General features: G+C 41.2%; 3 protein-coding genes across 3 annotated transcripts; 1 reads left to right on the forward strand and 2 right to left on the reverse strand.

Moving 5' to 3' along the window:
* Positions 1–3,290: 3,290 nt before the first annotated feature.
* Positions 3,291–6,314, reverse strand: LOC128195342 (uncharacterized). Its single transcript, XM_052872606.1, has one exon. It carries the CDS (start codon positions 6,312–6,314, stop codon positions 3,291–3,293), a length of 3,024 nt encoding a protein of 1,007 aa, XP_052728566.1.
* Positions 6,315–7,544: 1,230 nt separating this feature from the next.
* LOC108327525 (uncharacterized) lies at positions 7,545–8,516 on the reverse strand. The gene has a single exon (XM_017561219.1). The coding sequence runs from the start codon at positions 8,514–8,516 to the stop codon at positions 7,545–7,547; it is 972 nt and encodes a 323-aa protein (XP_017416708.1).
* Positions 8,517–18,983: 10,467 nt separating this feature from the next.
* LOC108328793 (uncharacterized) lies at positions 18,984–20,161 on the forward strand. The gene is made up of 3 exons (XM_017562685.2): positions 18,984–19,216; positions 19,317–19,369; positions 19,772–20,161. The coding sequence occupies exons 1-3, from the start codon at positions 19,132–19,134 to the stop codon at positions 19,913–19,915; spliced, it is 282 nt and encodes a 93-aa protein (XP_017418174.1). The 5' UTR covers positions 18,984–19,131; the 3' UTR covers positions 19,916–20,161.
* Positions 20,162–21,451: the final 1,290 nt, after the last annotated feature.

The following is a 21,451-nucleotide window of genomic DNA, read 5'->3' on the forward strand; positions in this document are numbered from 1 at the left end:
CTTTTCGAATTTGGAATTTAGGCGGGAAAACACGTGGCGCGCTCTTATTGACGGAAGGTGAAGCGTCGCCAAATCCGGAGCGTTGGTCGTGCTAAATCTAGACGGCCAGGATACACCCAACGGTTACTAACCTTTTCCTATAAATAGCAGATTAGATGAGGTCATTTTTCACTTATCTTCATTACTCAAGAGTTCCAGATTCTTTTTCCCTCAGGTAATAAATGGCATCTGTGTCCATCGAGTCAGGTTCTGGGTCGTCGGGCGGAGTCCGGGAGGGGTCTGCGCGGGGCGACAGCGGCGATTCTCCTAGCTCGGTTTCTTCTTATTTTTTGGAGGAGGCGGTTGGGTCTTCCGGGGGGGGGGCCCTGAGTCACCGGTCTTGACCAACGACCGTATCTTCCACGGCGTGGCACTGTTCCTGCTTAAAGGCGGTATTCGCGTAGTCGGGTCGCCCTTCGAGCCGGATGGTCAAGGGACGGTGGTATCTGAGTTGGCACCCGTCGTTCCCAGCCGGTATGCTTCCTGCTATGCTTATCGCAAGGAGTTAGAATGGAGAGTCTGCCATACCCATATCGTCCGGGATGTGGAGGATTCGAAGTTAATTCGTGCCGGGGTGACTTTATTAAACGAAAGGGTCTTTCATGATGGGCGGTCTAGTCCATATGATTTCTTCTTCATGTACGTGACCTTCTTCACCCATCTTTTTATCCGGGTGCCCTTTACTGAATTTCAAACGGCCGTTCTTCGAGAAGTTAATGTGGCTCCCACGCAGCTGCATCCCAATTCATGGGCGGCTGTGCAGGCGTTCATGGCGATGTGTTCGGCAGTGGGTGTCACTCCCACCATCCCGGTCTTCTTTTATTATTTCGCAGTCCGCCCTTCTCCTTCTGGCGGTTGGGTATCGTTTAGGTCGGTGCGGGACAGGACCCTTTTCCGCCCCTTCTCCGACTCCTTCAAAAATTTTAAGCAACATTATTTTAAAATAATCGTTGACAAAGCCGGCCTCCACGAATTTTCCGATGGTGAAGGGAGGCCGTTGTTCCCCTTCTATTGGACGAGGGACCCTCGGCGCATAAGGGCGACTTCTATCGGGGATTTGACAGCACGCGACCTAGAGGCCGTGCGTACCATTAACACCCTCCCCCGCCGGATCTCCGCCTGTCACTTAGTTGAATGCCTTAGTCTTGAGGATTGTGGACCAAAGGCGTTCGGTATGGTCTTGTCACATTAGGTGTGCTCGTTTTTCGCATACTGACGTTAATTTTTCTGAATTTCTTTGTTTTTTGCAGAACTAATGACGACTCCAGGCCCCCGCAAATCCAACTTCCTCACCATCAGAAAGAAATCCGGGGCCAGCTCGTCGACCGCTCGGCCAACCAGTGTTCCAAAAGTGCCGCGCCCGCCTCCTGCCGGCGCTTCGACTGGACGGGTCCCCCCCACTGATAAGGCCGGGGGTTCAGGCGTGAAGGTTTCGGGTTCTAGCCTCCCACCTAAATTGGCGGCCGTTCAGGTAGGTCCAACCTCTGGGGCGGCCATGACTTCCGCGGATCCTACTCGAAAGAGAAAAGATCCTACTGCTGAGGGACGCAAAGACAAAGAGGGTTCTTCGTCTCGGTCAGCTTCAAAGAAGGCCCGGAAGGACAAGGGCAAAGAGAAGGATCGGGAGAGGGTATTGGCCGTCCCCCTACCTGGCGGCGTTTTCAGCCCGGATTTCAGCATGAGCGACCGGGCAAAATTCCACATGAGCTCTTCTCAACGGGCGCTCATTGAACCCCTCTCCGAGCTGGAGCTAACCAACGCCATGCTAGAGATGTCTACCCGGACGTTCGCTCTGGCCTGGTATCTGAGGAACTTTGCTGACCGCCCTGGAGTGGCGGAGGTCCGGGCCGAGCTCGACAGGGAGAAGAAAAACGCAGCCTCCCTTCAGGTGACTTTGGAAGAGATGGTCCTCAACCAAGATGAATATGATAAGAGGATCGAGCAGCTGGAGGCCGACCTAGAGAAAGCCAAAAGGGAGTCCGCCGAAGGGTTGGCAGCCGCCCGGATCGAGCAGGAGCGCTTGGCGGAAGAGAATCGCCAGAAAATCGATCTGCTGGAGGCGGAGGTAACCCGCGTAAAGGAGGCCGAATCGTGCCGGGCCAAGGCTAATGAGGAGCTCACTCTTGAAGTGGCTAAGGCCAAGGAGCAAATTGCCGAGTTGGAGTCCACCATCTTGTTTGAACATGAGGAGGGCTTCAACAAAGCCCTTCGTCAAGTGACTCTTCTGGCGGGCGTCCAGGATCCCTTTGCTCTTGGCGTGGATATAGAGAAGGACGTTTTCAACGGCGTCCTTGTGGATTTGAATGCCGCCGAGGAGAACGAGCCGACTGCGGAGGCCGCCGGCGGGGGCAAGAATTAGGATTTCTCTTTGAATTTTTTGGACGTGTATCTTTCGACGGTCCGTCCAACGTCTGGGGTTGTCCAGATGTTGGCCGGGCGGTCTTTTTGTAAATCTTGGCGTCTTTTTGCGCAAATGATTAATACACAGTTATCTTTCTAATTTTGCATGTCTTTTTATGCGGCTTTACTCTTGTCAAGTTTTAATAATGGGCCGGCCGGGGTGGGGATTGCTCTTGCTTTTCCCGGGCGGACGGTCCTTCGCTTTATTGCCCGGCCAAGTGGAGAGTCGTTCTCTTTGGAACACTCTTTTTTACCAGCTTGGTCTTACTGGGATGGGCGGCCCTTCGCTTTGATGCCCGGCCAAGCTGAGAGTTGTTCTCTTTGGAACACTCTTTTTCACCAGCTTGGTCTTACTGGGATGGGCGGCCCTTCGCTTTGATGCCCGGCCAAGCTGAGAGTTGTTCTCTTTGGAACACTCTTTTTCACCAGCTTGGTCTTACTGGGATGGGCGGCCCTTCGCTTTGATGCCCGGCCAAGCTGAGAGTTGTTCTCTTTGGAACACTCTTTTTCACCAGCTTGGTCTTACTGGGATGGGCGGCCCTTCGCTTTGATGCCCGGCCAAGCTGAGAGTTGTTCTCTTTGGAACACTCTTTTTCACCAGCTTGGTCTTACTGGGATGGACGGCCCTTCGCTTTGATGCCCGGCCAAGCTGAGAGTTGTTCTCTTTGGAACACTCTTTTTCACCAGCTTGGTCTTACTGGGATGGGCGGCCCTTCGCTTTGATGCCCGGCCAAGCTGAGAGTTGTTCTCTTTGGAACACTCTTTTAGAAATCTACAAAATGGAGTTAGTCTCATAGGAGAAAAATGGACATCTTGATTCATTAATCATGGGGGTGTAATACATCGATTCATTAACTGAAGTAAAACTTTAAGTGTGTGGCGTTCCAGGTGTTGGGGATCGGATGTCCGTTCATGCGTTGTAGCCTGTAAGCCCCGTTTCCCAGGGTCTCCACTACGCGGAACGGCCCTTCCCACTTGGCTGCAAACTTCCCGTGGGCTGGGTTTCGGCGGGCGTCCCCTGCTTTTCTCCATACTAGATCCCCCTCCTGGAAGCTTCTTGGCCGGACCTTGGAGTTATACTTTCTTTCAACCATGCGCTTGTAGGCTTCGGCCCTCAATGCGGCCCGGTCTCGTCGTTCATCTAGAGAGTCCAACTCGATCCTCAGCTCTTGGTCGTTGAGGTTCAGGTCATCGACTTGACGCCTAAGGGATGGCTCCCCCAGTTCGACTGGTAACATAGCGTCAGTGCCATAGGTTAAGTTGAAAGGGGTTTCACCAGTGGTTCCATGGGGCGTGCATCTGTATGCCCATAGGACCTCGGGTAACTCGTCCACCCACGCTCCCTTCTTTTCTCCTAGGCGCCGTTTAAGCTCCGAGACTATGGTCTTATTCATTGCTTCCGCTTGCCCATTCGTCTGGGGGTGCTCGACCGAGCTGGTGACGTGCCTAATCCCCAGCCCTTTGAAGAATTCGGCCAGTTTCTTGTCAATGAACTGTCGGCCGTTATCTGTGATGATCGACCGTGGGAGGCCGAAACGACATACCAATTTCCAGCAAAACTTCTGGACTTGGGCGGCTGTAATGGTTGCCAGGGGCTCGGCTTCTACCCATTTCGTGAAGTAATCCACCGCCACCAGGAGGAATTTATTCTGCGCCTGTCCTAATGGGAATGGTCCAACGATATCCATACCCCATTGGGCGAACGGCCACGGGGATGTCATTGAGTGGAGAGCGTGTGGAGGTAGGTGGGAGCTGTTGGAATGCTCTTGGCAGCGAACGCATTTTTGGACGAACGTTTTTGTGTCGGCTTCCACAGTAGGCCAGTAGTATCCGGCTCTCAGTATCCGGGCTTTTAACGCTCGCCATCCGGTGTGAAGACCGCAAATGCCATTATGGAGTTCGTCCATAACGTAAAGTGCCTCTGCCTCTCCCAAGCATTTAAGGAGAGGGGAGGAGAATCCTCTGCGATACAGGTCGTCACCCACCTCAAGATATCGGGCGACCTTCTTAGCCTCCCTTGGTCCTACCGTCCGCCCTTCATCCTGGCGGGTCATGATTTCTCGGATTTCTGCTCTCCAATCTTTTCCTCCGTCAGACACCGCCGAACATTCAACTGAAGGCTGGAGTAGAACTTGCCGCACGATAGTGGTTAATTGCCCCTTCTCCTTTCCCGAACTAAGCTTGGACAGTACGTCCGCCCGTGTGTTTTGTTCCCTGGGAATGTGCTGTATGTCCAACTTATCAAATGCTCTTGCGAGGTCCGTTGCTCGCTGGAAGTATCTTAATAGACGCTCCTCTCGAACTTGGAAGTTGCCATTCATCTGACCCACCACCAGCTCTGAGTCCGTCCGGCAGGTGATTCTTCTGGCTCCCATGTCTTTCGCCAGCTCGAGGCCGGCCACTAAGGCCTCATACTCGGCCTGATTGTTGGATACCTTGAATTTGAAGATCAATGAATGCTCCAGTAGGAATCCGTTGGGGCCCTCGAGTACGATGCCGGCCCCGCTGACCGATCGACCGGACGCTCCGTCCACATACAAACTCCACTCGTCCTGGCCGGACGGGGGTAACTCGGCCGCGAAATCTGCTAAGTGTTGGCCCTTGACCGATCCTCTCGGCTCATACCGCAAACCGAACTCTGAAAGCTCAACCGCCCAGGCGACCATCCGTCCGGCCAAGTCCGGCTTCCTTAGGATCTTGGAGATGGGGAAATCGGTCCTGACTATCACCTGATGGCTTTGGAAGTAAGGCCGGAGCCTTCGGGAGGCGTGCAGCAAAGCTAAGGCCACCTTTTCTACCCATTGGTATCGGGTTTCGGCGTCGAGGAGCGTGCGACTCACAAAATAAATTAACCTCGGCTGAGGCCGTTCTTGCATTAATACGGCACTAATGGCCGTCTCTGACACTCCCAGGAAGATGTGCAGATCTCCTCCTGGGACTGGGCGATTCATGACCGGCGGGTTGACAAGGATTGTTTTTACGTCCTGAAACGCTTGTTCGCACTCGTCGTCCCAGGTCGGGCCGGCCCCTTTTTTCAATTTCCGGAGGACCGGCCTCAGTCTATCCGCCAGGTTGGGGATAAAGCGGGACAAAGCAGTGAGGCGTCTGACCAGTCTTTGGATCTCTTTCAGGGTTGTCGGACTTGGCATCTGTAATATCGCTTCGCACTTGTCCGGGTTGGCCTCGATTCCCCGGGATGTTAACATGAAGCCCAAGAACTTTCCGGCAGCTACCCCAAATGTACATTTGGCGGGGTTTAGGCGCATGCCGAACTTCCTTACTTGTCGAAACACCTCCTCAAGGTCTCTGATGTGTCCCTCTCCTTCCGCGGACCGGACGACCATGTCGTCGACGTAGACGTCCATGCACCGGCCTATCTGGTCTCGGAAAATCCTGTCCATCAGGCGCTGATACGTCGCCCCGGCATTCTTCAGACCGAACGGCATGACTTCGTAACAGAAGTTGGACTTCTCCGTTATGAACGCCGTCTTCTCGACGTCCGGCCCGTACATGGGTATCTGGTTGTACCCGGAATATGCATCTAGAAAGCTTAGGACCCGATGCCCAGAAGCGCCGTCCACCAGGGTGTCTATACTGGGTAGGGGGTGCGAATCTTTCGGGCAGGCTTTGTTCAGGTCCGTGTAGTCTGTGCACATGCGCCACTTTCCATTGGCCTTTTTTACCATGACCACGTTAGCCAGCCACATGGTGTACGTGACTTCCCGAACAAAACCAGCTTTCTTCAGCTTTCCTACTTCCTCCTCGACAGCTTGCCGTTTTTCCTCGCCCATTCTTCTCTTTTTCTGTGCGACTGGGCGGGCGTTCTGGAAAAGGGAGAGCTTGTGGCACATCACCGCAGGATGGATGCCCGGCATATCCGCTGCCGTCCACGCAAATAGATCCCGGTTCTTCCATAGTAGTGCCCTTAGCTCCTTTTCCACTTCAGGGTTCAGCTCCCTGGCGATGAGGGTGGTCTGAGCGGGTTCCCTTCCTATCAGGATGGGTTGGGTTTCTCCAATGGGCTCCAGCCGGTCCTCGGTATTCGTCCTCGGGTCGAGGTCTGCCATGGCAACCTCGGAGCCGGCCGCCCTTCTTTTCACAGGCCGAGCGTGCAGTTTCAACCCCGTCGCGTAGCATTCCCGGGCCGTCTTCTGGTCCGCCCGAACCGTGCAAATTGCTCCCTTTTCGGAGGGATACTTCATTGTGAGGTGAGGGGTAGAGACAATTGCCCCAAACGCGTTTAGGCACGGTCTTCCGAGCAGCACGTTGTACGACGTGTTGGCCTCTATCAGCAGGTACCGGACCCTCTTCTCTTCGCTAGAGCGTCCGGTTCCTAACCTTGTTCTTAACTCCACGTACCCCCTCGTATCCACCCTTTCTCCTGCAAAGCCTACTATCTGCCCATCATAAGGAACGATGAGGTCCTCGGAGATATCCATCTGCAAGAAGGTCTTCCAGTAGAGGATGTTGACCGAACTCCCCTGGTCAACCAGAACTTTGCTGATTCCATACCGCGCTATCTCTGCAGTGATGACCAGTGGGTCATCCTGGTCAGGATCAGGGGCGTGGAAGTCTTCATCCGAAAAGGTGATGGGCGGCATGGAGCGGCGAGGCTTGTCCACTAAATGCACGGACTGGAGGGCTCGGACATGGCGTTTACGAGCGGAGGAGGATGACCCTCCCCCCACGAATCCTCCAGAAATGGTATTGATATGCCCTCTCAAGGGGCGTTCCCTGCTGCGGCTTCGGCTTCGGCTTGGTCGCCTCTCTGAGCAGGGTCGCTCCGCCCTCGTGCTCGGCTTATCTTTTCGATAGGCCGGCCTCTGAGTAGGCCGACCGGTTGATTGTGGTGGGTGCTCATTGCGGACGTATTTTTTAAGTTTTCCCGCCCGGATGAGCTCTTCTATCTTATCCCGGAGGGTCCAGCAATCCTCGGTGGTATGACCCATATTTTTATGGTACGCACAGTGTTTGCTCCAATCAGCATTCTTCGGAGTCGGGTTCGCTTCCCGCTCCGGTATCAATTCCGCACTCAAAGCCTCTCGGAGAATTTTCTCCCTCGAGGCATTTAGAGGTGTATACTGTGGGAAACGGGGCCCCTTTCTCTACTCCTGGGGCCTAGGACCGGACGTTTTTCCCGTCGAAGAGCCGGGCTTATTACCGTCCGTCCTTTGTTCTCTGGCTTCTTGATTCTCTTTTCTGTAGGAGAGTTTCATCTCTTCCACCCTTATCTCGTCCGCCGCCCGTTCCCTTAACTCCTCCATTGTTTTGGGCGCTCGCCTGCAGACGCTATCCTTAAACGGTCCTGGCTTCAGAGCCGGCAGGATATAGTGAAGGGCGAGCTCTGGCGTCAGGCTCTTAACGCGTCGAACGGTCTTCTGATACCTGTCCATAAACGTCCGCAGCGTTTCATCCTTCCCCTGCTTGAGGGTCATTAATTCGAATACGGTCAAGTCCTGGGTACTACTGGCCGCGAATTGTTTAATAAATAGTTGCTTTAACCCGGTAAAGTTTTCTATTGAATTAGGGGGGAGGGTATTAAACCATTCCAATGCTTCGTCCTCTAATGAGAGCGAGAACGCCCGACACCAAATGGCTTCATTGCCCGTTCGGAACGCCATTGCGTTCGAGAAAGTCTGGATATGGGACGCAGGATCCGTTGTCCCGTTATAAGTTTTGAACTGCGGAGCCACAAATTGCTCCGAGATTTGGACATTCATTATGCTCTGGGTGAATGGAAGCAACAAGGCGGATGACGGCTCCGACTTGACTACCATCCGCCCGTCCTCGGCGGCGCTCTCCGCACGCACCGATTTCGCCTTGCTTCCTTCAGCTTCGGACCCGGTAGGCCTCCAGGTGCTATCATGCTCGGTATCCCGGAGTGTGTGTTCTCCCGCCGTCGCCGCTTCCTTACTCTTCGCTCGCTCCTCCCTGCCGTTTGTCTTCCCAACCTCCCGGGCTATCCGGGCTTCACAATCGGCCTTAACGGCCGCCAGTTCGCTCTCATGATGCTGCTGCATTTCATCCATTTTTTGCTGCAGGGCTCGGATCATCTCAATGGGGTCGTCTGTGCTCATATTTCTCGTGGTCACCATTGGGTTTTTAAAATCACACGGCCCCACGGTGGGCGCCAAATGTTTCGGATGTGTAGGGTTGTGCGGTTCTAAACCTTCCAGTTCTCCTGCGATCAGATCTCAGCGGCGGATCTTCTTCCCAAGCTTTGACTTTCCTCTTGATCCTGAGGGGTGGAGACCTACAAAAGATTCTCCGATGCCAAAGTCAGTTTCAGAGCAATGGCTTTTCTCAAGGGATAGCAGTAAATGTGCATTCAATCTAACCTATCTACCACTCACCGTGAACCTGTATTTATAGTTTTCGCTATGGGCTTGGGATTAGTGAAAAGTTAATCACGGCCCAATCAGCCCAATAGCTCCTAATTTCTACTTACCTCTAAACCAGGTCAATTTACTTGGACCACAATGATTAGTGATTTGGCCGGTCAGTGTGATATGGGCGCCCGCCCAAGTGATACGGGCGTTCGTCTTTCCTATGGACGACTCGTGCGTTAAATTGGGCGGACGATCCTCTATGCGATCGCCCGGCACTTCGTTGGGCGGATGATCCTCTATGCGGTCGCCCGGCACTTCGTTGGGCGGATGATCCTCTACGCGATCGCCCGGCACTTCGTTGGGCGGCTGATCCTCTATGCGGTCGCCCGGCACTTTGTTGGGCGGGCGATCCTCTATGCGGTCGCCCGGCACTTCGTTGGGCGGATGATCCTCTACGCGATCGCCCAGCACTTCGTTGGGCGGCTGATCCTCTATGCGGTCGCCCGGCACTTTGTTGGGCGGGCGATCCTCTATGCGGTCGCCCGGCACTTCATGATACCAGACGTTTGCATTTTCTTGAACAGTTTTTGTGAGCATGGAGAGTGCGGCGCTGTCTCGTGGTGATGGAATTCCTTGTGAGTTCTTCAAAGTTTCTCTTAAAGACAGAGGTTCTACCCAGGTGGTCGGCGTAGGCACCGAGATGGTCGGACGACCTCATTAGTGGGCGTCCATACGTGCGACGCCGGGCACTTGCTGGTGTAGGAGTTTATGCGGAGTCTAGGTTCAATCCGTACCTACTTGGGCGGCCAAGACTTGGGCGGTCGAACATTTGTCTGTGGTGGGTGTGACATGGGCGTCCTTTGGGCGGCGCCCGTCGCCTCATGGACGTCCTTCGTACGGCGTCCGGCTCTCCCTGGTACACTTTCATAGATGTGGGAGATGACCTATAGGTTGTAACGCATCATTTATTAAATTAATCCCAAAGATATACAATTCACAAGGACTTGAAAAGTATAGGTCGATATCTTTAGTAAGAAGTATGTATAAAATCGTATCCAAGCTCTTATCTAAGAATCCAGAAAGTAGTTCATAACATTATACATAAAAAACAATTTTCATTCATAAAGGGTATAAGGGAATCATGGATAGTGTGGTCGTAATAAATGAAGTCACATAGAGGAAGTAAAAAGGTTAAAATGAAGGGTATTATCGTAAAGGTGGATTTTCGGAAAGTGTATGATTTAGTTAATTGAGATTTTCTATTTTATATATGATGCAAAGGTTAGGTTTTTGTTGTAAATGAATTAGATGGATTATGAGCGGTTTAGAATCATCTAATATTTCTTTCTTAGTCTTTTTTTTTTTTTATTTCTTATAACAGTAGAAGGGCTGGCAAGAGTGATTAGGTAGGTTGAGAGCAAATGACCATTTGAAGGAATTAGGGTGGGCCAAAAACAAATCCCAGTTAGTATGTTTTTGAACAAAAACACAAAACATTATGGTTATAAAAAATATTCTTAGATGTTTTGAATCAACATATAGTAAATTACATTTTTAATTTAGTTTATCAATACGACTTCAATTGGTATCACGCACGAGATGTCTATACCTCGGCGTGAAGGGGGTGTGTTGGAAGTCCCACATCGACTAGAGATAAGGCCAAATGATAATATATAAGTGAGGTGCAAGTTCACCTTACAAGCCGGTTTTGTGGGGATGAGTTAGGCATAAACTCACTTTCTAATATGCTTAAAAACCCACTACTAATATGGTATCAGAGCCATGGTTAGAGCCTATCCTAGCGAGTTCTAAGTGGGCATTCTATTCTTCTCTTCCACCTGCAATCGGGCCGCTATCGGACCACCCAATTTCTACTATCACGCACTATACCTCGGCGTGAAGGGGGTGTGTTGGAAGTCCCACATCGACTAGAGATAAGGCCAAATGATAATATATAAGTGAGGTGCAAACCTCACCCTACAAGCCGGTTTTGTGGGGATGAGTTAGGCATAAACTCACTTTCTAATATTATGATTACGTGAAAAGACAATAAGAGCTTTTGTTATAATTTATATGTACAATGTTAAAGGAGTGAATTAATGTTTTTGTCAAAGCTCACCAATTTATGTATGAGATGTTTCAAACTTTGGTTGAGACCCATCAAACTTTGGTCAAGATGTTGGCCGAGATTTATCAGACTTGTTTGGACTTTTTTTATCAGACCTTGGTCAAATTTTATCAAACTTTGACCGACATGTTTTAGATCTTGGTCAAGTTGTATTAGACTTTGACAGAGATTCAGACATTGGCTGAGATGTATCAATCCTTGATTGAGTTATATCAAACTCATCATCACCTAGATATATCAGGTAGCTTTTGTATGAGTCGGTGCCTTGCTTTGAGACCATTATATGTGATGAACTAGGGTGTTAAATCATATGTGGTTGCATTATTGATTTGATAATATGTTTTGAACTAAAATATGATTATGGATCGGGTTAGAAAGTTGGTTGGGGGATATGATGTGATTTTTATATTGCATGTAATAATGATGTGAGTTTAAGTTATGTGGTTGTTTGATAATATGAAATAGAATATGTGTTATTGTGAATGTGATGTCTACATATGTGATGGTGTGGATGAGAAGCGTGCGACTCAACCAAAGGTGAGGGGGACTCTAGGAGATTACCTTTAGGACTCCAATTGTGGGTGGGAGAGTGATGGAAAGTGACATTGTGTACTTCATCAGTAAAGGTCTTTGGGAGAGTGACGGGAAGTGACACCATGTACTACATTGATGAAGCTCTTTGGGGGAGCAACAAGGAATTAGGACTCAACATAGCAGTACCGAAGGTATATTTCACCGGTGAAGCTATCTGAGAGAGTGATGGAAAGTGGCATTATGTACTTCGTTGGGGAAACTTTCTGGTAAAGTGATATGAAGTGTGGAAAGTGGAACTGTGTACTTTGCTAAGAAAGCTCTTTGAAAGAGTGATGGAAAGTGACAACGTGTACTTTGTTAAGAAAGCTTAGTACAGTGTACTTTTCCTTTCTAATAATAAAATGTGTGTTATGATTAAAAAGTCAATTACACTTATAATTTTGCTTTATATTATGTATTAAAATAGTAATTTTTATAATTAAATGATTTTATTATTGTTAAATGAAGTAATTAGAAAATAGTATTATGTTTCTTCTATAAAATCAATCAATATTAATATAAATATTTATTAATAATTATTATTTTAAAATTTATTAAATATTATTTAATATTACATATTTAAAATTGAATTATTAAATATTATTTTAATATTTAAAGTTGACTAATATGTTTTTTAAATTATATATAAAAGTAACTTTTATCTCATAAACAAATTTGATTACTTTAACCAAAAGTTGAAGTATAAAATATCTTAATTATTCTATCCAAAAGAAAGAGAAAATTTAATTGCAAAGTAATTCAAATATCATAGCATTTTAATTTTTTAAAATCCCGCATTTAAATACAAAATTAGGATTCAATCAAATATTTCGATATTTGAAAACACGCAAAGGTAGTCTTTTATATTCAAATTGGCATCATTAACTTTATAAATTATTACAATTATTATACTTTTATAAATTAAGAGTTTTAGTCAAACAAATTATTAAATAAATAAATAATACTTAAAATTTAATTATGAAAAAAGGGATTTTCAATTATTGACATCACTAACAAACGATATCAATGATTATTTCACTTGAAATATTTGTCAAAGTGATTAGAATGTTTATACATAAAAAAAGGGGTAAATATATTAATACATGACAAACACAACATTTAAAAGCAATTGATATCTATTTTTTTTTTTTAAGTTTCTCCAAGAAATGTTTTCCAAAATATAGTAAAGTTTTAAATATTTCCACATAATATTTTCCGAAATATGATAATTTCATCACATTTCGCTTTTTTTTTTTCTCGAAATGCGTTAGAAATTTCTACACGTTCTAAAAGGTAGCGACATACATTAGTAAAGAACAATTGTAAAACGTTTAGTCCAATTAAAATAAAAATAAAAAGTGATATAATTGGGGTAAGCCTAACAAGTACAAAGGGCGAAAGATATTTAAAAAATTGAATTTGGGCCAAGTCTACGAGTTAGGGAAATTGGGGATTTCTTTTTGCACTCCCATGATTTTTCTCTTGCATTTCCATAAAATGTGTAAAAGATGAAATGCCCTTAGTATTGCAGCTGAATCGCCTTGGTGCTAGACGCATTCTAAATTGAGTTCTATCTCAAACCATTGTGCTTTTAGCAAAGCCATGGAGAGTAATTTGTTGAATGAAGAAGTCAACATGACGTTAAAATGAATTCTAGGCCTTTGGATTAATCTCATTTGTAGACACATTCAAGTGACTTGAAGACGAAACTTATGTATGAGTATTTACTTAAGAACATATCTTACATACTTTTAGTAAATTACTCTTTATGCATTTTTATTGATTAATTTTAAGTTTAATTAAATTCTTATAAATATTTTATATTTGCGTAGATTCATAAAAGCAGAAAGACTTTGTCAGAATCCATGTTCTCAAGAAAAAGACGTTGAGATATATAAAGAACATTATGAGAATGTTTATCTTGAAAACATCTTATCTGACATATGCTATGTTTTGATAAAGGCTATGACAAGTACCATATATTTGCTAAGTAGAATTGAGTCTAACTTATCACCTAAAAAGGATATCAACTCTACATGAAATCAATCCCTATGTCTAACAATTATCTATAAAGAAAAACTATAAATAAACGAAAGCTTGAAGAAAATACAAGAAGAATAATAGAAAGATTATTTGAACATTAAAACAAACTTGTTGTTACTTTGCTCATATATCGTCTGAAGCTAAAAATTTTTAGAGAAAGAAACTATAGCAAAATCTCATATTTCTTTGTATTTTTTTTTTAGAGTTATCAATCTTTATTATCTCATAATATTGATTGTGTTGTACATTATGATTGTGTTGTACATTATGAAAAGAATTAAAACACTTGGTGATTAGTTCAATTGAGTTAAACAGCCAAGACAGTTCTCTAGAGTTGAGACCATAAGTAGTAATTCAATTTATATGAACAATATTTTTGTTATTATAAATACTAATTAATATATTTGTCAATCATACCTTTAGTATAACATTAATCAATGAATTAGATAAGGAAAGACATAAACAATGACTATGTGAACATTGATAGATGATTAGAGACGTGAATGATAAACTATATACATGATCATTTTGATGATAAAATGAAAAAAAAACAAAATATTTGGACAAAAAATAAAAGGAAAAGTATTTTAAAACATATTTTTTAATACAAAATTAATTGGAAAAAAATCCCAAAGTAATAAAGGTACTTAAAATTTAGTTAAACCTCATTTTTTTCTTAACTAATTTCCACGATATAGAATAAGAAAAACAAAATAATTATATCCCAAAACCTGTCAAAACTATTAAAGAAAGGTGAAACTAGCACCTTTGCCATAAAATTGAAACTAGTTTTTGTAACTAATGATATATGATTAAACAGTTCGTACAAAGCAATTTAAAAGGGACCCTCGTCCCTTCCTAATTAAAGAGTTGTACTAGAAAGTGATGATGAGTAAGGGGGAATTATTTTTGTTACTTTAAAATGGGAGATGTTTTTTTAGGGTAAATAATTAAACATGATATGATTATGTCTAACAACTGACAACAAATATCATAAGATTAATACATCGTACAAAGAAACTAAACTGGCTAACATCTTTTGCTTCAAAAAGAAGAACTCATTCGGATTGAAACCCAGAAAAGTGATAATTAAATTAAGAAGATTTTTGGTAGGAAAGGCAACTTGAAACCCACCCACCAACCCACTTGCTGTTGGGGAGCATTAATACTTGCTGGTTTTAAGCCTTTTAACAAGCAAAAGCCTCATATATTGCATTGCCATCAATATGACAGGTAGTGTGACATCAAAACCTTCATAAGAAACCATTATTATGGCTGCCTTACATCATTCATATATTTTTATTTAAAGAAATTTACCATAATACAAGGACTAATTTCATGGTTTAACAAAATTATACAAGTTTCTTTCTTGTAGCTCGGTATTTGTGTTTTTAAATTGTACAAATTTGGGTGATTAGGTTTTGGGATTAGTGCGGTTACCAAGTTTTCATGTCCTTCATACATAAAAAATACTAACCTAATGAACATATCTATCTTATCACTACTAATATTACTATTATTATATTAAATATGTGCGTGTGGATTTTGAGAAGGTGTCTCAATATATTTTTCTTGTTGAAAAAATAATCCCGTAAAATTTACTAGGTATACTTGGGATGTGTGGATAATGTATAGTTCCAATATAAGTTTAATTAAATCAAAATATATGCTAATAGTTTTTCTAAAGTTTGAATATGTTTAGTAACTTCAGTATTTCTATTTTTAGTCACTAAAAATTTACATATTACATATTTTTTTAGTTAGGTATTGATGTTCAAGACGAGTTAACCATATCGAAGTTGTAGACGAGTCGGCAAAAGTCGAAGGTTGAGTCGAGTAGGTCCATACTGAAGGTCAAGTTGAGTAAGTTCAAATCAAAAGTCGTCTTAAGTCACTTAGGCTTAAAAGTTGAGCCATGTCGGTTTGGTCAAAGGTTAAACCTAGTTGACTAGAGCTGAAAGATTGAATTGAGCTAGCTAGGACAAAAGGTTGAGCTGAGTCGACTAGACAAAATTTCAAGACCAGTTAGCCCGAGTCAGAGGTTGAAACAAGTTGACATTGACCGAAAGTCAAGCTAAGTCAAGACGAGTCAACCCTGGTTGAAGTTTGAGATGATTTGGCACTCGCAGAAGGTCGAGTCAAGTAGGTACAGGCTAAAGGTCAAACTGAGTACATTTAAGCCAAAAGTAGAGGCAAGTTATTCAAGACGAAGGTCCAACTTAGTCGACCCAAATCAAAGGTCGAGCTAAGTCAACTTAGGCGAAAGGTCAAACTGAGTTAACTAGACAAAAAGTCGAAATAAGTTATTTTCAAACCATAGATAGAGATGACTTGACTTTTGTTGAAAGTTGAGTCAAGTCGTCCCTAGCTTATAGTCAACCTGAGTCGACTTGAGCTAGATGTTGAGATGATTTAACTTGAGCTAAGATTGATATGAATCTACCTTTTGGACTCGTTGACTTTTTTCATCTTACTAATTAGGAATTCTACAACTTATGAAATTTCATTTTCCTTCTTTTATTTGAGTGAATTTCAAATTTTCTTATTTTAATTATTTGAAATAACTTTTTAAAATTTCTTAATTTCAATTTCCTTTTAAATATCTCATCCGATCATTTTACCTCAAAATTTCAAATTTTCCAAATAAATCAACTACTCTCTTAAATTGTACTATCCAAACACAATATTAGGATCATAAATCACACATAATATTCTTAAATTCATCAGTGGCATTGAAATCAAATTTACACATAACATTTAATTTGGACGTGTAAACGTTATTAAGTATCTATTGGTTTCACGTTGGAGACACCCATAATCGATTTTGATGCATATATCATGATACATTGTTTGGTTGTTTTTCAATATCAATTTAAAGATGACATATTCATGTTCAGAGAAAAGTCATCCATTCTAACTTCTCTATCAACCAAAATTGATTTAAAAGTTTCGTTTTCTCATATTTAATTTTATACCACTCAAAATCAATTTTGAAATAATTTTTTTTAATATTCAAAATTATTTGATTAATGTGATTAACATAAAATATGTTTAATATTAAAACAGAATAATATAAAACCAAAAGTAATTATTATTATTATTGTATAAAATAAATTGTAAAGTTAAAAATACAATTAATTCTTGAAATTAAAAAATAACGTATGTTTTTGTCCTAAAAATTAAAAATAAATTTTTATATAACAAATTAAAAAGTGTTCTAAATAACAATTATCATTTTTTTTGTTTTTTATTTTCTTCATTCTTTGTCACATTTCTTTTATCATATACTTGCAAACAAACCGAGAAATATATGAGTGAGCTAAGCCTTCAATAATTCAAACCTTATAAGAGAATAATAAGCAAATAATGATATATGTAACCATCAATCTCTCCATTTATTGAACATATTGGTATTTCAGCCTTAGTTCACATCTAAACAGTATTTTCAGGATTTAAAACTACCACACATCGTCACCAATGACACCCATAATCACAAAGTATATATATCATTAGTACACATACACGTATTTTATCCACTAACATGTTTAACTTAAAGTCCAAATTACTAGATTACTACATATTTTTCCTTTACACCAAATTACAGCAGACAACACGGTTAAACATATAGCTACTCTTACCCAATTCAACATACCTATACATATTTCACACGATGATTCAAAGCTAGACAGAAATGTAACAAGATGGATAGCAATCAAGTGCCATGTTTACAATTCAACGTCATATGGACTGTGCCATAGTGGATTGCTGTTTGATACATAAGAAAAAATTCAACTTCATTGAAAGAGAGCGAAAGTATCTGATCATTTATGAAGTTAAGAAAAAAAGCAAAATTGAAGTTTTGGAAAAAAAGGATCAATTTGAATTTTATGTTATAGAGAGGGATGAAAACATATTTAACTCAAAAATTAAATGAAATCAAACACAGACTTTATGCCACAACTAGTAGAGAAAAGAAATTGGGCAGTTGGAAAGTCCGAGGGTAGGCCCAATAACATAAAGATATTTTGAGTGGAGAATGGTAAATACATAGCATAATGAGATTCTTGAAACGAGAAGGGAATGACTCACATACATATATATATTCATGGTAGATACTGATGCATGATACCTCCATGACCAACAATCCATGTCTGTGCTGTTTTCCCAAGATGATGATACCCACAAGGGTGCTTAACACCTACCTACCAACGCACTCATCCATCTTTTCAAAAAGGAACACTTCACACCTGGGATAATAGATTGCACTTCTTGCATTCTACACACCACTATTCTTTTTTTTTGGTGAACCAGCACTTCTTAAAGACACTTTGTTTATTACATGTAACCCCTTCGTGTCACTCTGACAATTGCCAATTATTGAACCTTATAATAACCCCATCACACTCTCCTAAAACCCTTCATTTATTATTGTTATTATGTAACGACAGAATCTGATGTAGACGTGGAACATTTATGAGAACCAGCAAATTTCGATTGTCTTTTTTTTTCTCTCCATGCGCTATACCTGCACAACTTTTCCATCATAAGCATGTTAAAGTTAGCCAAAGTGGGAATGAAACGAGTACAAGATGATTTGGTGTCTGGGCCAAATTGTTTATGCAGTGTGGGGAAGTCAATTATGCAGGTTTTTATTCTCTTTGAGGGATGCTACCTAATTAATCTTTCCTATGTTTCACGGGTTTGTTTTTTCTGAGGTAGGTGTTCTTCAAAATAATGAACTTGGATATAGTTAATTTATCGGGATCATAACGTTTGAAAATATAGATATTTTTTGCTCAAGATGGTATGTGCACGTTCTCTTATTCTGCCAATAACAGTTAGGTGGTAAATATGGCAGAAACACTAGGGTGTCATTCACAAACATGCGTGGTGGTGAAAAGCATTTGTGTGTATCATGCGCATAGCTGACTTTTGCTAACTCAATGTTGTGCCACTGAATATGACTCTTTGACATAGTCCGATATGAAATGATCTTTTGGCTGATAATTGTTCAAAGCAAAAGAACTTGTAGTTAGTAAAACAGTTGTAACCTTCTTAAGTGGAGTGTTATGCTTCAGAACGTGTATTATAGATAACAGAATGATTAATGTTATGCATTAATCATTCTTAATGATGCTAATTATATATGGATAACAAAAGAAAATGAAGTTTGGGATTATTATTTTGTAAAGAATAAAATAATCATAAAACGTTAATCAACAACCTAATATATGTTTCATTGCTTTTGCTAAAAATGCTTCATTTTTCAATAAAAGAGGAAAGAAATGAAGATTTTTTTTTCATGGTGGTAACAGCTAAGTACCTGTTTAGTTTATCTTGATAAAAACAATAGAAATTAAAGCTATTCTTTGGAGTGGCCAAAAGCCAGGGAATAGAGAAAAGTATTTAAGTATTCGTACACATATCTTTGTTGAAATGCAAATGGAAGGGTTATTTATATTCTTTGGTTGATATTTTATTCAAGAGTGCTAGCCTTGGTCCTCCATATAAGGACCTTCTTGGCCCTTCTCCTAGGTCATCTCACAAAGCCTTGTTCTTCTCTTTTCTCTCAATTACTCATCATATTCCCCTCTTTCTATAGATATCTATACTGATATCATGGAGACCAAACCCCTCTCTAGGCTTCTTGTTATTCTTCTGATTCTTTCATGTGTTGTATTTGCTGCTGCAGTTCCTGCAACAAGTAAGTTTCAAGGGTTTGATGCAGATCTTTATTCGTTGTCTTAATGCATTAAATTTGGACTATTAATCTGATTCATCATGTTAAATTGTGAATTATACAGGAAGCACTATTATTGGGAAAAAAAATCCTTTAGTGCAAGATCATCTGGCTAAGGTCCTCTCTCTCTTTCTCTTTCTTTTTCTTTTTCTCTTTCTCTCCTCTTGACAGACATTTCTGCCACATATATATCCCAAAAATCCAAAAAAATCAAGATATATTAACCTCAAAGGGGACATGTCTCTTGTGCCCTAACAGCATGACAAAAACCGTTTTTGTCTGAACTAGTTGAAATGTTTTTATCTTAAGAAAAAATAAAAAGGAAAAGTTCATAGCAGCAGCAAGATTCCAAATTCTCATTTCGCTGAGAAAATCCAATTAAACAGATTATAACCCAAATCATATGATTGTTTTTTCTTTATGTCATACATATGCAGTAAATGATAACTCTTAATTATCAATTTTTGTTTTGTGAATGTGATATAGTGTTATAGTAGTGATACTTTTTTGAACCTGCAGGTGGATCCAGTTATGGGGTTAAGTTATAGCGAGGATGACATGAAGGAAGAGATTGCTGAGAGCAGAATGCTGAGGGATATAGTGGACTACCCTGGAACAAGACCAAATCCAGCTCATGATCCAAAATCTCCTGGAAAACCTTAACTTAATCTTGGAAATCAGGGTTCTTATTAGATATTTAGTTAGATAGAAGTGTCATGATATGGTTTGGGTTTGTCCTGGCTTGCAATCTTCAAAATGTGTTTGTCTGTATGAAAAGGTTCTGATGTAAGATCCATCCTTGTTAATTAAGCTGTTGTTTTAGCTCATAAGAGCTTTGGTATTCCACATATATAAATCAAAAGGTATGTTGTAAGATATATGGAAAGGTCAAATCTGAGGCTTTTGTAACCTTGATTTCTACTGAAATGTGAAGAAACTGATTATGTTTAGAGTGACAAATTACATGTGAAGCTACTGATCTATCTTACAAACAGTTACTGCACAACATGTAGATAATTAGGGCAAAAATAAATTTAAGAAGCCAACTTGAAGAATAAGCTGCACAAGCTGAGACATCCTAAGGAAGGCCTCATGCTTGCACATTTTATCATAGATTCTCTGAAGTCATTAAAGTTTACAAATTACTGTTAGTACCATACTAACAGTTACTACCACATTCTGATGCTCATGGCTAGAAGACTGAATGTCCAAGCTTTGCTATTTTCATCATATACCATTATAATATGTTTAGAAATAATAATATGTGCTTGTTTGTTTTTTATTTCTACAATCAAGAAATAAAACAAACGAACACATAATTATTGTGTAAATGAGTTAGGAAATAACTTTAGATAACAATTGGCCTATATTCTGATAGAGCGTTTGGTGGTTAGATATAAAAGGATATACAAATAAGATATAAGAAAAACAAACTTTAGTTGAAGCAAATGTCTGATGTAAACTAAGTAATAACCATGTTATCTTGCCTAGGTCATTGACACACATAGGAATATATATATATATATATATATATATATATATATATATATATATATATATATATATTTGATATTTGAAAATTTATTGATGGATTTTTTTTCGATAATTATACACAAATTTACTAACGAATATTTTGTCGATTATTATTTATGGATAAAAAAATTTTATCATAAAAATTGTTGACAACAGTTTTACTAACAGATTTTTGTTTGTTGATAAATAATTTGTAATTTTAATTTATTGACAGATTTTATGTATTATCAACAAATTTTGACCGTGAATAATATTGATGGATCTTAAACAAAGTATGAGACAGAGGCATAAATCAGAAAATAAAAAGTCAGACATTTGTATTTTTATGTTTTCATATTTTGGTAGCTACTTTGTAGTCAAAATATAAGTGACTTATGCTTTCATCCTGCTCACCACACATAACATAACTTACATTATTGAGGATTACTCCTCTAAGTCTTAAATTAACCTTTGTAGGTACCCATTTGAGATAACCCTTCAAGCAAAGAACTTTGTAGATGAGATAACCTTTACTTTCCAGAAGCAATCGAGAAATGGTTTTTGTTCTACAATACATGCACCTTTAAATTTTTTATATGATGATTTAACTGTAAAAATTCTATCTTCCCCATCATTCGACGTTCACAAATAATTTCTTCCCCTAACAAGACTTATCCTCTGCTAATC

This window comes from Vigna angularis, chromosome 2, assembly GCF_016808095.1.
Source record: "Vigna angularis cultivar LongXiaoDou No.4 chromosome 2, ASM1680809v1, whole genome shotgun sequence".
Lineage (NCBI taxonomy): Eukaryota > Viridiplantae > Streptophyta > Magnoliopsida > Fabales > Fabaceae > Vigna > Vigna angularis.